The 18391-nt window shown below is 41.8% G+C and overlaps 1 protein-coding gene across 1 annotated transcript in view; it reads left to right on the forward strand.

Annotated features, from left to right (window-relative positions):
• Positions 1-580: 580 nt before the first annotated feature.
• Positions 581-18391, forward strand: part of LOC134755345 (high-affinity choline transporter 1) — a 62176-nt gene continuing 44365 nt past the window's right edge. The window contains exons 1-2 of the mRNA XM_063691870.1: positions 581-1252; positions 1822-2007. Of these exons, the coding sequence (XP_063547940.1) occupies positions 1842-2007 (166 nt within the window). The 5' untranslated portion in view covers positions 581-1252; positions 1822-1841. The remainder of the gene's footprint in view (positions 1253-1821; positions 2008-18391) is intronic.

Below are 18391 nucleotides of genomic sequence, written 5' to 3' on the forward strand. Positions count from 1 at the left end.
AATAGGTACATGTAACTTTGGCAAAGAAAATTCTTTGATGTCTGACGTTTAACGAATGTAGTAAACAGTATTTCGTATTTCTTGATATTTATAAACAGCTCTACATTTCCATTAAAAGAAAGCTTAGGTTTTTAATTATTTACTATGCTAAGAGATAATAAATATGAAAGAAAAGTTGGACATAAAAATAGAATTTGTTTCAAAAAACATCTATACATGTTTCTAATTACAACTTGTCGGCCTATGCCTGAAAGAGGGGCCTAGCAAGACAAGTTATCGGCCAAGGCCAGCAAAGTTTCCCCCAGGGTCATAGTAATACGTGTACATGATAATTATTACCATCAATATATGAGTAGTATTAATACTATCAGCACTTATGTATACGAAAAGCCCAGCCCACAATTTTCCTACGGTAACAAAGACTAAAATAGCTACATAGAGCATATTAAATGTAAGCTATTGTTTCATTCATAGAAAATATGGGTTCGGTAACTAAATAGAAGTAAGTTTAGTGTTACTGGTTTTATAAATTACTATTATTAATCCATAGGGTGTATAACAGGTCAATGTTCATAAAATAATAATGTGTTTCCCAGTGCAAGCATACGACTCCAGGGCAGCCATTATGACTGCTCATCAATCAATTTGTCAATGAGAGACTTTGCCAGCACCACTGGTTCCACTCCGACCAATGCTGACTCTTCGCATGACATTCAAACCGATGACCAACGCTCCGCGCTCGCTGCGCATCCAACGATGGGTTGTTAAGAGCTGGGAAGGTTGGTATTGTTTCAAAAGAAGCGATAGATAGGGTAGGAAGTGTAAAAAGCGGGATTTACATGTAGTGGTGCGGTCAGAAGGAGGCGCGAGACATGCGCGACGGCGCGCCGGGAACCAATGACGTCAAGCGGATCGATCCGCGCGGTCCTCTGCGCAGTCCGCCATTAGGCCCGCTGTCACCTGTGCACGTGCACGATGAGCCTTACGTAAGCCTCCTCGATGAACATCCTGCCCAGGGCTCATGTGCGGGCTAAGCTTTAGGACAAGGAACAGCCCTTCGCAGAAAACCTCCCTCCGATGGGGCGACAGCTGCGCGCCTAGCATGCCGGTAGCTTTAGTGAACATTCGTTAAACGTGCACGGTGATAGTGTTATTTAGACGATTATATTTTGGATTCGTGTTTATATCCTAAATATGGGAGTGGAGTGTTAGTGAGGGAGGCTGCGACAATCTTGCGAGAATAAACTGACAAGTAAGTTACATTATCAGTAGCTACACGGACGTGACTACGATGATAGCATGTTACGATCCAGCATGAAATTCTAACTAACTATTTTTCAATTTATCTGTTTAGTAGGCTAGTCTTCCCGAATTACCTGTAAATGTAGCATAGCAACTGAAATTTACTCTATCTTTATAGATGAGTGTACTTTTTGTAATGAATATCAAAGACTGAACACCTCTTAAAGTTAAATTAAATAATCTCATAACTTCATTAATGTAATATACAGATAATGAAATATGTATATATTATGTACCTAGACTTAATACCAGAAACTTGTTTAATGTCCCAAAATTTTAGTAGTACCAGTAAGAGATAAGCAAAAACCTCTTATTGATCTGTCTTTATAACGTACAGGTACGGAATATACCTGTAAATCCTTTCGTTAGTTAAAATTCTAAAGTGATTCTAGTATTTAAGTACTTATTTATGATTCTTACCGAGGTAATTTGTATCTCAAATTTACTAGACTATTAAAGTCTTATCGAAAGCATCAAAATTTAGCAGAAAGTGACATTACTAGCCATATTTGTCGGCAGACGGTTAACCAACATCCAAGATGATCAACATAGCGGGCGTGATCTCCATCATCTTGTTCTACGTGCTGATTCTGGCCGTGGGCATCTGGGCGGGCCGCAAGAAACCAGCAGGAAATGACTCGGAGGAGGAGGTTATGTTGGCTGGCCGGTCCATCGGGCTGTTCGTCGGCATCTTTACTATGACTGGTGAGTACTGCTGTAGGTAGAAGCTCTGGCCGTGGGCATCTGGGCGGGCTGCAAGAAATGGCGGGCAATGACTCAGAGGAGGAGGTTATGTTGGCTGGCCGGTCCATCGGGCTGTTCGTCGGCATCTTTACTATGACTGGTGAGTACTGCTGTAGGTAGGAGCTCTGGCCGTGGGCATCTGGGCGGGCTGCAAGAAACCGCCAGGCAATGACTCGGAGTAGGAGGTGATGCTGGCTGGGCGCTTCATCGGGCTGTTCTTCGGCATATTTACTAGGACTGGGAAAGCAGCAGCCCTGACCGTCCCTCAGGTCAGATTATGAGTATTTAATTTAATATATTTCTTTAGTTTGTTGGTCTTAGTACATATTACAGTTATGGTCATCAGTTAAGGGGTAAATTAATTTGTACAAATACAAATACAAATACAATTTTTTTATTGTTTGAATGTGAGTGGTTATAAATGGTGGTAGGGTTAGTATTTGGTTACATCACAATCAGCCTGAATTTGGCGTACAATACTCTTTGACTCTCAATGTGCATGTCATTAAAACCTATAAAATTAAAATAAAAGTATAAAAATGTCAGACAAAAAATAAGTATTAGTAATAAGGGCAGCTTGTGGCGAGCTGTTGGGGAGTAACGACCCCACGGACCCGAGTGCTCCAGAGAGTCGGTCAGGGTCTCCGTCTCCGGCGTGTCTTCGTCGGTCGGAGTGGACCCCAAGGGGACCCGCAGGACTCTCAGCTCTGGCTTGCCTTCATTGGCCGTCCAGAGGGGAGTCGTAAGAGCTATATGCTCCAGGGGTGGAAGTGAAAGATGCATAAGACGCGAGTTGGCACAGTGGCTGGTAACAGCCACTGGGTAGAAAGCGGCGCACACCTCTCGACACCCCTGAGCCGCTCACACCGGTGTTGCTCCTGGTCGTCTTTACGACGGCAGTTTCAGGGGCCCATCTAGTCGGCGGCGAGTCACCGCCTGCCTCGATAACGTGTACAGACATTGTTATGGCAGGTGTCCGGACCTCTCAGCAATAGCCCAATCTTTTGACCAGCCAAACTTCAATCCATAAACCGGTATACTGTTCACTTTTTCTACAATAGTCCCAATGCCTGCTGCGACCGGTTCATGGGTGTCTATTGTTGCACCTGTGAACGGGTTCCAGCAGGCATTCTACATGACATTAAAGCTCTCCAAGGGGCCTCTACGTGTTGGATCTGTATCCCCACGCAAGCCTATCAAAAGACCGGGATTTATAGGCCCGTGAAATCCAGATAGAGAATAATAATAACAGGTCAATGTCATGTATACAGAAAAGTGGCAACACATAATTTTCATAACAATTTTATGTCAAGCTAATACAGTACCTAAAAAGTAATAATAATAATAAAATATTATAACAGTTATTAGGCGTTGGTGGATACAAAGTGTTCATTAACCGAGTAGAACATTTTTTGTAAACACCACTTAAATAATTTGGTTTTAAAACCTTGACAATCCAAGGATTTTAAGTCATTTGGCAAATGGTTGAAGATTTTGACAGACATGAAAAGAATAGATTTTTCAAAATGAGCAGAATTATGACATGGGTAACTGATATTGAGTCCATGGAATTTAGAAGTTGACCTAGGGTTAGATTTCATGATGTTGTACTGATTAATATGAGTTTTCACAAAGAGACATGTTTCGTAAATGTACAATGTGGGTAACGGAAGGACTTTTAATTTTTCGAACAACCGCGGTCTACATGAATCCATCGTTTTGGCGCCATAGATTGCTCTAACGCATTTTTTTTGTAATAGGAACGCTTGTTGTGCAATTGTAAAGTAACCCTTAAGTCAAATCGAATAAGAGTCATATTCGAGTGGCTAGCCAATTATGTTACTTTTAACGTCGGAAGATATATACAATACAATACGATTATAACATAATTATGGTAGGAGTGTTTTCGTAATTAGTTAAAATAAAGGTAGAAATTTATTGGTAGGTAAGTAATTGTTTTGAAGCTGATTGTCTGATTATAACATATAAGATAATTAAAAAGGTATTTTTTAAATCTAATTCGTATCTATTGACTTTCTGATTTAACTTTTATTGGTCGGTATTTATGAATGAACTAAAAATAGTCAGGTTATTTAACACCAAATTTGCAAAATTACAAGCTACTCGGAAAACCGTGAAAACACAGACGGGCGGTGGTTTATTAATTAAATGTATTCAAATATTTTACGAAGTAATTTTTCTCTATAATATTGTCTTCGGTTACCGCGATAGTTACTCATGAAATAAAACTATGAAAACGGATTATATCGCGTATATTGAATACATCCCGACGAACGACGAACGACGAAAGGGTTCGAAACGTCGGGATGTATTAGAAATTCAATATACGCGATATAATCCGTTTTCATATTTTTTCTCTGTTAAAGATTATTATGACAACTGTTTCTGCTTATTAAATATATTAATAACGGGTCACTCACGTATTTTAAGTCGAAACGCTCGACATGTTTCACTCCGTACCAAGGAGTGTCATCAAGAGCTTGCGTTGACGGTGACGGACCGGCGCAGACTGCGGGCCGCAGCCCTCTGCGCCCGATCACTCGGCGCGGGCGCCGGTGGCGGCAGAAGGGGGGGAGAAACTACCCTCGTTAACGGCACTATTGTCAAATGATGGGTTACACACAACACTCACTACGACATTTGCTAATGGTTCGTCCACACTGTCCACCGACGTAGTACCCAAAACAGTTTTCTAGCTCGGAGGCACTGTCCAACCACAATGACGGTTAAAATTTGAATGACGACTAATTTCGATTGCCTCCCGTACTTTTCTGCTTACACCATAGACATAGTATAGTAGTTATAGATATGAAACCGGGCGACCAGGGGTAGGAGAAAGACATATTCATGTATTGATATGTTAATGTATGGCAGCATAATCCTTTTTCTCTTTCACTCTTATAAATTTCGGTATTTCGCCATCGCCTCCTACCTATACTGCCATAACCCGACCATGAAAAAAAAACCCGGTCGGTGATAAGGACAAAGCATGGCACTATTTTCTCTTTCCTCTTATAGGAATCGCAATAGGACTATCTTTCTCTATCAAAGAGTGACAGGCCCTTGGCTTACACAAAAATGCTCTGTGATAATGAATGTCGAGTTGTTATTTACAAAGAGGTCAGGGACCAAAGGTCGGATGGAAATGAGGGGTGAAATTTGAATACCTATTCCGTTGTTACATCCATAACAACCATTTGTCTCAAGCGAAACCGCTTTATTGGTTATTATCAGATAGTGTTTTAGGCAATCAATCAGCTCTTTATGAAACGTTAAAACGAGTTGTTACTATGATGTTGCATCAGAACCAAATAGCATGGAGACTATAATTATAAAGAAGCCAAATCTCTATGTATGAAACGTGTCCATCAAAAAACAGTAATTAGGCGGCGCCACCATACACCGAAATACTACCAAAAACAACCTACGTAATTTGGTCGGATTATTTGTTGCCTTATATGGTTCATGTTATACTCATGTCCCAGAGCCTAACTAGCGCCACCGGAGAGATTAGGAACTATTATTTAAAGCAGAAAGCGGTCACTTTTGCAACAATTCTGCCATAAGAGATTGGCATCCTTTCTATACCATCCATACAAATAGAGCGGTACTGTCATAGTAAATTTTGTTACCACAGTAAATTCACTGCCATCTATCGACACACGATTAAAACTAGAAATAAAAATATCAAAAATGTATTTATAATATAGATAAATGTTTTTTTTTTATTTGCAATATTTGCATTGATTATTTTTATATTATTTTGAACCACGTTCTTTCACTGATATGCGTTAAAATTGTTAAATAACAAACGAAACCGTCAACGCCATCTATACGAGAGTAGGTCAAAGCTAGTGGTGCCATCTGATCGAGAATAAATTTTTCTTGATTTTCAAGGCACGTTTTTTCCTTAGACTGTATCCATCTATTACGGAGTTATATCTATCTTTAATCAGAACGCATCATTGTACCTATAATGTCACAAAGTCACAATGATTTCTGCTTCTAATGAGTTTTTGTTAGGTCACACTTATCCTGGATAGAATGAGGCAATACCTCAGTAAGCTGTACATGTAAGCACTAATTTTGGCCTCGATTTTTTTTTTCAATGTGATGTGGAAATAAAAAGCTTTTTTATTATTATTTATTTTATTATTTCAATACTGCCGTGTCATGACTAATTAATGTAACTATAGATACACGAGTTATAAATCAATCAATAATAATAATATGGTGAAAAAACAATGTCGGCCCTGTTTTTAAACCGTGTATTCGGTGTATATTCTGACTCTTTTGCATTTAAATATTTTACATTAGTTTACAAGGTCTCGAGATATCTCTCAAAAACGTATCAAAACTTTAAAGTCGATTTTCTACAAACAGGGTTTTTAGACATACAGCAGATAGCCATATATGACACGGCAGAATAGGCTGGAATTTAATCATATTATTATCTGCCGGACTAGCACATGATTGGCGCGAGAGTATCTCGCCGCGACATAGACTAGGGGAGAGTGGGTAGGATTCGTACACATTTTTTTGTAAGCCACATAAAAAAATAACTGTTAACAATTTTATAATAAATTCAATGCTGCTATATACATCACTTATCTGGCTTTAATAATAATTAAGTATTTTTTGGATACTAAGCAGCATGGCGATGCTACAGTGATTTTTCTCAAAAATGGGAAACGTACGAAACTACCCCACACGTGGGGTAGTTTCGTACATACCGTAGGGTACATTCGTACATAGTGGGGAACCTTCGTACAATCAAAGTAAAAACCATCTATTCAATGTAATATTATCATTTATTGAGATAAAGTTAACACTAAATCAGCCTTTATGTAGTACCAATTAACGATTATTCTTTTTTAAGTACTTGAATACTAATAATAACTTCTTATTTGTAGTAACAAAAAACTTGTGATAATTTTTTCTCTTATTAATAGGATAAATAAATAATCAACATTATAAATTATACCGTTACAGTAACGAGTCTTAGTTTCAGGTAATAATAGATGTATTATCCTACATTATATTTAGATAAGTCTTTTCCGAAACTAAAGATGTGGGCTGTTCTCGCTGTTGAAGCAGATTTTGATGGCGACAGTGTGTGTACTACATCTGATATGTAAACTGTGCCCTCATCGTTGGTGGTGGGAAAAACAAATTTCGAAGTACCAGGCTTCTTCCTCAAAAATGAAACCTTGTATTCAGTGGGACTGTATTTTTTAAGCACCTGCCCAACATAATATAGAACAGACCTTTTTTTCGCGAATTTTACAAGGACAAAACATCCTTCTTTGATGTTAACTGATATAACTGGAGTTTCATCTTGAAAATCCGATTCCTCAGACATCTCTTCTGTGGGAGAGCAAGAACTTTCTCTTAAACTTACATTAGCGTCATCCTCAGAATCAGTCTCATTTTCACTGTCAGGCTTTACAGTTTTCTTTTGCCTCTTTGATTTAGTTGTATTTACAGTTTTCTTCAGTCTTTTTTGTTTGGTTGATAGAGAAAATAATGCTTGTTTCATCTCCTTGGCCTTTTGTTTCTTTTCTAGTTCTTGCTTTTTTAACTGTTTTGCTTTCTCTATTTCTTCTAGCCTTGTTTTTTCCGGAGTTTCTGTATATATTCTCGATTTTCCTGGCTGTCTTCCTTTATTCGACTTTTTCGACGCGTTTCTGTCCACTTTGGGGTAGGGCCGGATTACTTCTGGAGTTATTAATCCTATAGTTGGCAAAGTTGCAGGCGGAGTTGTAGATGTAGGCAAAGAAGGTGATACAGGCACTGAGCTCCGTGGGAGACCTTGGTCTTGATCAGCCGTAGAACTTGATTGGCCACCTTGTGCGGGTTCTAATGGCAGTGGCGGTAAAGAAGTTGATGTATGAGCTAATTCGGGAGGTAGATCTTGTTGTTCTACGTCTTCAGTATTAGTTTGTACGACGCTAACATCTGCACCTGATGTAGAACCCGAATGGTATACGCTGACAGCTGCAAAGTCATCGTCACCGAAGGCTAGCTTATTAAATGGCCAAATTCCAGTCTTCTGGAAGGCACTTGTTATATTTTTCCCATTGAATGATTCAAAATATGCCAGTTTGGCAAGTTGCGGTAAATTGTATATGTTTAGGGTTTTGCCTGGGTTATTCACATGCCAATCATTGAACGCTGTCTTCAATTTGGCCTTAAAAGGCCCAAATATTCCGACGTCTAAAGGTTGGAGACGGTGTGTTGTGTGAGGTGGGAACGACAGGTAAACAATGCCATTATCACGAGCATAGTCTACAGCTTCTATTGTGACGTGGCTTTCATGGTTATCAAGCAGCAGCAAAATAGGGTTATCTTTGGAGCATAACGATTTCTTCTGGATATGTTTGAGAACCTCTAAAAATATACTAGCATTTATCCAACCACTCTTTGTAGCAATCCCTAGGCTACCTTCCGGAGCACCAGTCATGAAATGGTCCTTAAAATGAACCCTGGGGAAGATAAATAGAGGGGGAATTGTATTACCACTAGCTGAAATTATTCCTCCGAATGTAACGAGTTCTCCCCTCTCTGCCGATACAAGTTGCCCTATTTGTTTCTGGTTCTTTTCAGCTAAAACCCTAGGGGTATTCAACACAGTGGATATCCCTGACTCGTCAAAATTGTAAATCCGGTCAGCAGTAAACTTATACTTTGTATATACTTTTTCAAGGTTTCCGAAGAAATCATTTACGGCAGTCTTGTTGAAAGCGAAGCATCTGGCCGCACTGGTGTTTTCTGGTTTCCTAAGACTTAAATTTGTACAACGTCTGCGAAAACTGTCTACCCAATCCTTTCCTGCCATTTTATTATGATCCCAATTATGAGGATAACGTAGTTGCTTGGCTTTTGCAAACTCGTACGCCAGTTTCCTGACTTGAACGATCGTCATTCCATAATGCAATTTGGAGCAGTTCATTATGTACGTATTAAGATGAGTCTCTTCTTCGGCTGTAAACACTTGGTTTGAAGAGTACTTGGAACTGAAAACACGTACCGTATTATCTTCTTCTTCAGCAGCCGCCTGCTTATGAAACTTTGCCAAGCGACTTTCAAGCGTTGTTGGTTTGACGCCATATTTTTGCGCAGATTTTCTAATAGACAATGTTTTATTAAAAACTTCTTCTATCGCTGACTTCATTGCGTCTTCATTTACATCTCCCGATCTTGTCCCTTTTTTTACATATACTCGCGGCATAATGGTTCTGAAATAATAATAACAATATTCATGGAATAAGATCTTTTTACTTACGCAGTTCAGAGTGGGGAGCATTCGTACAGTACGAATCTACCCCACTGACAACTGTACGAAGGTAACCCAACCCAACAAATTAACAAATAAATTTGAAATAAAAATAACCGTTGTAGTTATCCCAAAATGGTTGTTTACATATAAAACCTCGATATCAAATCATAAACTATATTAATCACTTTATCTAATCAGAGCAAAACTTATAAGATTTAAACGTGTTTCAAGGTGAATACAAAATAAACTTACCTGGAGCGAAAACATGAATGAACCTGTCGTGTCGAAGCTGGCGGCCGCACTGTTGCGCCGCCCCGCGGGTAGCGTATGCGTATGAGTGGGAGTTACCCACACACACGTGAACACGCCACTGTATTCAATAGCGGGGATATCACCACTGTACGAATGCTCCCGGTGTACGAATCCTACCCACTCTCCCCTACCCGTCCCCCTTTAATTCACAGTTAGTAAAAGACGGGTAGTCTATCTCGAGGCGAGATACTGTCGCGCCAATCATGTGCTCGGCCTACTGTCATGAAACTCCACCCTTATTAAAACAGTTGATAACACAAATTAAGGGTAATTTAGGAGTCAGGGTGGATAATTTTTAATCATTACAGTAAAAATTATTTTAATTTTCTTTACTAACGAAGTTAACAGGTACCGAAATCCGTACTAATATTGTGTTCGTTCACGCTTAAACCGTTGAACCTAATTAGTAAAGACGAAAATATGGATAAAATTATTCTGTAAGGGCTCAAGAGCACTTTCGCAAGATAATAGTTTGAATTGTTTGTTAGGTTGAGTTGTTTTTTAGGGTTCCGTACCCAAAAAGTAAAAACGGGACCCTATTACTAAGACTCCTCTGTCCGTCTATCATTTTCACAGATGATGTATTTCTGTTGCCGCTATAACAACAAATACTAGAAAGTACGGAAACCTTGGTGGGCGAGTCCGACTGGCACTTGTCCGTTTTTTTAAATTATAATTTAGTTTGAGTCTATAGCAACGGAGCTATTAAATAACATATACGCAGTTTAACGTTTATAAAGTTTATTAAGGGTTAAACACAGTCTACAGAAGATAGTCAGTACAGTACGGAAGAAAGAAAATAGCACGGGACACCATAGAAGAAGAAATACAGAAAAGTACATGTAAAACGTATTTAAAACATAAGCGAGAGCGATTGGTCTGCGCGCGGCCTTCCGGCATCGTGTAGCGGATTCGACTGATCTGGCAAGAAAAACCGGGAGCGCACGAATGCGCCCGAAGATGTGCCGTTACTTTTAAGTACATCGCTCGGCCGCGGGAGCGCGGCGCGCGGGCAACTAATATTAACAATAAAATTATTAGAAACATAATATAATATGTGTTGCTACATCAGCCCCTTCGGAGACCTTTAGGTCGATTACAAGTAACTAGGGAAACGTACAACACGTCCTGAGCGAGTTCTGCGTTCGGCCTTTGCTGGCTGTGGCGCTGCGAGCTGCTGATCAGGAGCCGGACTAGGATCGGGTTCGCCTAGCATGTACGCGGGCTTGAGCCGATCGATGGAGGCATTATTTGGCTTACCTTTAATAAGGATCTTGAAAAACTTGTCTCCCCGTTCAATCACCTGATAAGGCCCAGAATACGTAGGTTGCAGGGGCTTCCGTACGGCATCATTGCGTAGAAATACATGCGTCGACGTAGCCAAGTCTTTATGTACGAACACTTTATGCGTACCATGGCGAGCCACTGGTGAAGGCTGTAACTTGCGCATTATAAGCTGCAAGCGAGTGAGGAAGTCTGTGTAATCAGCTGGCGCATCTTGACCCGAGGATTCAAAGAAATCCCCTGGCAAGCGCAGTTGCTGACCGTACACATATTCCGCGGTGGAAGCGGCCAAGTCGTCTTTCCATGCCGTCCTGATTCCTAAAAGAACCAGAGGCAGGACTTCAACCCAATCCTCGCTCGCATGGCATTTGATGGCAGCCTTCATCTGTCTGTGGAAGCGCTCGCACATTCCATTCGCTGCGGGGTGGTAGGCAGTCGTCTGTATGTGCTCAGCTCCGATAGACTTTGCCAAGCGCCGGAAAGTCTCGGAAATAAACTGCCTCCCCCTATCTGTTGTTATACGCTTGGGGCATCCGAATCGCGATACCCAACCGGAGAAAAATGCTTGAGTGACGGTTTCTGCTTTAATGTCAGAAATTGGCATCACTTCAGGCCACCTTGTAAAGCGGTCCAGTGCCGTCAGGCAGTACTGGAAACCCTGCGAAAATGGCAGTGGACCAACCAGGTCAATATGAACGTGTGCAAAACGCTCTGTGTCAGTCGCGAATGACATTACAGGCGAGTGCACATGCCTTGACACTTTGCATCGCTGGCAGTGTTGACAAGCTCTAGACCAATTGCGACAGTCTCTATTTACTCCAGGCCAGACATATCGCTGAGTTACAAGCTTTGTCGTAGTCTTAGGGCTAGGATGACTAAGTCCATGTATCGAGTCGAAAGCTTGTCGACGGAACTCGGGAGTCAGATACGGACGAGCCATTGTTCCAGACGTGTCACAATAAACTGCAGCGTCACCAGCTGTACCAGGAACAACTAACCTTTTGAGCTGCAATGACGATCCGGTCTTTAGCAACTGCTGGAACTCAGCATCGCGTTCCTGAGCAGAAGCTAACGCGTTGTAGTCAATGGCATTGCCGCTGACTGCATCGACAGGACGAGAGAGCGCGTCGGCGACCACGTTTTCCTCACCTGCTATGTGGCGGATGTCGGTGGAAAACTGCGCAAGGAAATCCAAGTACCGAAACTGGCGAGGCGAGCACTTGTCCAAGGGTTTAGTAAAGGCATACACGATAGGTTTGTGATCGGTGTAAATTCTGAACGGCTTCAGCTCCAGCATATGCCGAAAGTACTTGACAGACTCGTAAATTGCGAGCAACTCGCGGTCGTACGGGCTATACTTGCGCTGGGCTGGGTTCAGCTTACGTGAGAAAAAACCCAGTGGTTCCCACGTGTTACCTACCATTTGCTGTACCACACCACCGATCGCCACATCCGAGGCGTCACTGACCAGAGCCAAATCCGCATTCGGACGTGGATGAAAAAGAAGTGTAGCCTCACCTAGACTCGCCTTGCAAGCCTCAAAACATGCGTTGAGGTCTGCGTTCCACTCGATCTTAGCAGAGCTCTTGCAATGATGACCTACTAACAAACCGTTTAGCGGTGCCTGTTTCTGGGCTGCGTGTGGAAGGAAACGCCGATAAAAATTCAGCATACCCAAGAAACGACGGAGTGCCTTGATGTTGGTGGGGCGAGGGAAGTCCATGATGGCCTTCACCTTCTCAGGTAAGGGTGACGTGCCTGAGCTGGAGATGCGATGACCAAGGAATGTAACCTCAGCCTCACCGAATACGCACTTCGCGGTGTTTATTAGGACACCATGCTCACGCAGTCGCTCGAATACTTGCCTAAGGTGCTTCTCATGCTCGGTCGCGCATGAAGATGCCACCAGAATGTCGTCTAAATACGGGAAACAGAACTCCAGGTCACCGAGGATTTCGTCAATGAATCTCTGGAATGTCTGCGCGGCATTGCGCAACCCGAACCCCATAAAGCTGAACTCGAACAACCCAAACGGCGTCGTGATGGCCGTTTTAGCAATGTCATCTTTAAACACCGGAATCTGGTTGTAGGCACGAACCAGGTCCAATGTGCTAAAAATCTGACAGCCGTGTAAGTTGTGTGAGAAATCGGCAAGATGCCTGACAGGGTACCTATCTGGTATGGTGCGGGCGTTCAACGCGCAATAGTCGCCGCAAGGTCGCCAGCCGTTGTTCTTTTTCGGAACCATGTGAAGGGGCGACGACCAGGGGCTATCGGAGCGGCGTGCTATACCTGTACGCACCATATCGTCGAACTCCTGCTTGGCTATTTTGAGCCGCTCTGCATCCAACCGTCTAGGACGACAGTACACCGGCGGGCCAGGGGTGGTACGGATGTAGTGAACCGTATTGTGCTTCACGGCTCGCTCCGTCGGGTCACCCGCAGGCCTCGTGATTTCAGGAAACTGTTGCAATAATTCGTGATACGCCGTTGTACCTGCAATCGACTTAATACTGCTCACAGAGCAAGAAGAGGCTGAATAAGCACGAGCGGTTAGCATAGTACAATAATCTATAAGCCGTTTATGCCTAACATCTATTAACAGGTTATAGAAAGCTAAAAAATCTACGCCAATAATAGGCTTTGTTACTTCGGCTAAGATAAAACGCCAATGAAAAGCGCGGCGTAAACCAAAATCAAGCGTAAGACTAATTGCGCCATAAGTAGGTATAGGAGTACCATTAGCGGCAAACAATTCATATTTATCTTTAGTGCGGCACTGAGGATTTACAGAAGTAAAGGGAAAAACACAAAGATCGGAACCACTATCTATTAAAAATGTCAGTTTAGTGTTCTTGTCGGTGACGAAAAGACGACCAGGGGAAACTTGGCAATCACTCGTCGTCATTAGTGACCGCCGCTGGCATTTCCCTCGGTCCAGCTGCACGGCGCGCGACACTTGGTTGCACGGGGGCCGAATCTGTCGTGGTACCAGCATAGTCCGTTGCTCCCCGCACGACTCCTTGAGCGAGAGCTGTGACGTCCCCGGGAGCGCGCGCGCGATGTAGCTCGCCCACGGGAATTTCCAGTCGTTAAGGCGGCTACTTGCCGCACAAGGTCATCTATACGGCGGTTGAGACGCTCCTCCATTGTGCTAGGTACAGATGACGACGCGAGAACAGGAACAGCTGACCCAGAAGCTTCCGCAACATGAGGTGTGTGTCCCACAATATCATTCACTCGGTCGGCCAGCGCAGCAACCTTATCCAAACTGGCATCTGACATCGTAGCAATAACAGTCTGCACATGCGGCGGTAAACGTTTAGCCCATATGCTGCGCAGAAAGTCGTCCGACAAGTCGGTATCGGCCAGGTCGCGAAGGTGTCGTAAAAACTGCGAGGGCTTACGATTACCCAGCTCGGCTTGAGACACCAACTCCTCCACTCGCTTGTCCTTGGACACGGATAATCGGTAAACTAGCTCAGATTTTAGTTTGTCGTATTTTTCCGTCGCCGGGGGCTTTGTAATTATGTCCTTTACCTCCGCTGCATATTTATGCTCGAGATTGCTCACGACATGGTAAAACTTAGTCGAATCGGCCACAATATTCGCCAAACTAAACTGCCCCTCCAACTGGGCAAACCACAAAGCCGGTTCCTCGGGCCAAAATGGCGGAACTTTAACGGAAACCGCACTAACGGTCGAATCTACTGTCCTCGGTACACTAACAACCGGTGGAGTAGGTGTGGTAGCACTTGGAGCAGTCGTTTCTACCATGATTATCTATTCCGCACTTTATTATAGCGATTAAAGTTTACACGGACGCTATAACACTGCACTGCACTCAGTTTTAACGTCGGAAAGTCACCAAATTTATAGCAACGGAGCTATTAAATAACATATACGCAGTTTAACGTTTATAAAGTTTATTAAGGGTTAAACACAGTCTACAGAAGATAGTCAGTACAGTACGGAAGAAAGAAAATAGCACGGGACACCATAGAAGAAGAAATACAGAAAAGTACATGTAAAACGTATTTAAAACATAAGCGAGAGCGATTGGCCTGCGCGCGGCCTTCCGGCATCGTGTAGCGGATTCGACTGATCTGGCAAGAAAAACCGGGAGCGCACGAATGCGCCCGAAGATGTGCCGTTACTTTTAAGTACATCGCTCGGCCGCGGGAGCGTGGCGCGCGGGCAACTAATATTAACAATAAAATTATTAGAAACATAATATAATATGTGTTGCTACAAGTCTTATGAGAGGGCATAGTATAGTTTTTATTACAAAAAGCTAATGGGCTGAAAAGGGGGTTCGAGCTATGGAAGTACCTATTAATTATACGCAGTCGAAGTTGCGGGCAGACGATACTAAGTGGCTCAGCTCGAACAGTGGCTCAGTCGCCCCAATATCGCCTCTATCATGTTGCAATTAGGTTAGCCACTGTACCCGGCAATTTTTTTCCGAGCCACTGTTTCCTACCTTACCCTACATATTTATTAAAAGTATGTTTTGATGAGGGTGGAGGAGGTGGGCGAGCAAAATCGTTCCCTTCGTGGATATTGGGTATTGACAATCCCTAAGGCTCTATATTCGCGGTCGCCTTCCTGAAATAGGATATTCCATGTTTTCCTTCCTCAACTTAATGGTTTATGGCAGCCATGCGATCCATGAATCTTGATTGTCACAACATGTTCCGAGGTTTGTGACATGCGATCTAAAATATAATAAAGGTTGGGTTAGAATACTGATGTCCCACTGTAATGTTTTTCTTCTTCTTTTTCGTGCCAGCGGGTCCAGGAGGCGGCGACCATATGTCAATATGTCTCTCTATGTTCTGTCATGCGAATTAGTCTATCTATGCTCTTCACTTTTAACAGTCTCTTATATTTCCAGTCCATGATGTGCGCCTTTTACCGCTACCACGCTTCCCTTCAATTTTTCTTAAATTATTAATTTCAGTAGGTTGTATTTATTGTTTCTATATGTGTCCAAAATATGCTGCTTTCCTTTTATAATTGTAATGTTTCTATAATTGCGGAATTTTTCACGTCAAAAAATTAGTAAATATGTACAAGTACATAAAAAGCCCGACAAATTCAATTTTTTGACTTTCCCCGTAAAAATATAAAATATATGGGTATAGTATTCGGGTAATGCCTAAATAATTTCGAAAAGGGACTCTTATTATGATGGATTTTAGGTGATTTGCATCTAATTTTGGGAATTTTCGACATACGAAATTAGCCGAATACACCCTACCTGGTTTTCATGTGATTCAGATATGTAATGTGAGGACTACTCACGTCAGCTAATACATAATACGACCGGTCTGGCCTAGTGGGTAGTGACCCTGCCTGTGAAGCCGATGGTCCTGGGTTCGAATCCCGGTAAGGGCATTTATTTGTGTGATCAACACAGTTATTTGTTCCTGAGTCATGGTTGTTTTCTATGTATTTAAGTATTTATATATTATATATATCGTTGTGTGAGTACCCATAATACAAGCCTCCTTGGGCTTACCGTGGGACTTAGTCAATCTGTGTAAGAATGTCCTATAATATTTATTTATTATTTATTATTATAAGAAGATATCGTTAGATCATGCCATGTTTTACGTGACTGAATTACCTAAGTAGATACAGCGAAGTTCTGTAGGCGCCTTCGTATGTCATATTAATCATTAATATCGGTGTATATCAATATTCATAGATCGGGGCGCTGCGTTATTTTGCTGTTATCTACATATTTCAGATTTCTTAGAAGTTACGTGAGTTTTGGTACATAGGTTAGTTACATTACTTATTACATTATTTAATATAAATTTTTACTGGTTTCGACTATGAAGACATAAATTTCTATTTATTATTTAAATTGTGGTATTTCTATTTTTTTTGTAAATAAATAATAAATAATAATAATAAATATTATAGGACATTCTTACACAGATTGACTAAGTCCCACAGTAAGCTCAAGAAGGCTTGTGTTGTGGGTACTTAGACAACGATATATATAATATACAAATACATAAATACATAGAAAACACCCAAGATTCAGGAACAAATATCTGTGCTCAGCACACAAATAAATGCCCTTACCGGGATTCGAACCCAGGACCATCGGCTTCACAGGCAGGGTCACTACCCACTAGGCCAGACCGGTCGTCAAAATTATTAATTATTATTAAATGACATAAATCAAAATGTAATTTTTTTTTTAATTATTAAAAAAAAAACTTAATTGCCTGGCAACCCATTCGGCAACCGAATTAGGTAAATGATCAATATAAATCCACCCTTACGTAGCTTTGCTACCAAGTGCTACGCCGTAACCCGTAGTAAGTTGATCCCATATACATTTTGGCTACCACTAGTTTGTGATTGACTGTAGATAGTTTGTGGGTTGCCCACGGGTTGCCTATACCTAGCTGTTACCCCCAAGGTGTTACCAAGGTAACAGCTGGGAACCATTTACCAGTTCCTATTCAGTTCAATAGTAGTAATATATAAACAAAAACTTTCTGTAGTTTATTTCTCTCGTCATTCGATAAACAAAATATTAGTAAGTTAAAGATAATGCGTGGGATTTTGAGTTTCCAAAACGTCCCGCTTGGCGCGCTGTTCAAAATCCCATACAAAAATGGACATAACGCAAACGCGAACACACGTCACGCTACCGAATGAAATTTAGACTAAGTAAGGGGTCCTTTACGGACGGCCTCGAACTCGTTAAACAAGGATAAAACTACCTCGTGACCCGTAAACTAAATAATGTGTCCTGACAGGGTTCCAATCATTTTGGGTGTCAAGAGATGGGTTGTGATATTGTGTACAGACAGGAACCTGATTTCTTTCAGAATCAGAATCATTTATTTTGCTACACAACTTTGCCACTACGTACCTTATGTCAGTGTAATAATATAAAATTCCTAGTGGCTATCATACATTGTCACTAAGACAATAACTTGTAGAATAGTATTTTATACAATCGTGATATAATAGAAAGCTTTTCAGTCGAGTACCGCGTTTAAGCAACGAAGCTTGCTGAGTTGCTTAAGTAAGGTACGAGATTGAAAAGCTTGACTATATCACTATTGTATACAATACTTTTTCTACGAGACAAAAAAATAATACTTTCAACTTACTAGTTGAAAGTATTATTTTTTATCATATAGGTAAACAAACCAAAAGTATACAGCTAAGATACGCGAGCTGCCGCAGCCCGCGATACCTTCATACTCGTACGCGCCCCGGCCGCCGGGCTCGGCGCCCCCGGCGGGTCGGTCAACGACACCTCCTTGTAACTCATGAGGCCCTGGTACCTGCTCCTTGCTAAATTCAATTTTAAGACTGTTTTTTTCTCGATTTTGGCCACCGTAGCCTATGGAGACTAACAAGCAACGCTAAGCGCTTTTCGTAGGGTATGGATGTTGCTATATGAAGGGTGTC

Source organism: Cydia strobilella, chromosome 2 (genome assembly GCF_947568885.1).
Source record: "Cydia strobilella chromosome 2, ilCydStro3.1, whole genome shotgun sequence".
NCBI classification, from domain to species: Eukaryota; Metazoa; Arthropoda; class Insecta; order Lepidoptera; family Tortricidae; genus Cydia; species Cydia strobilella.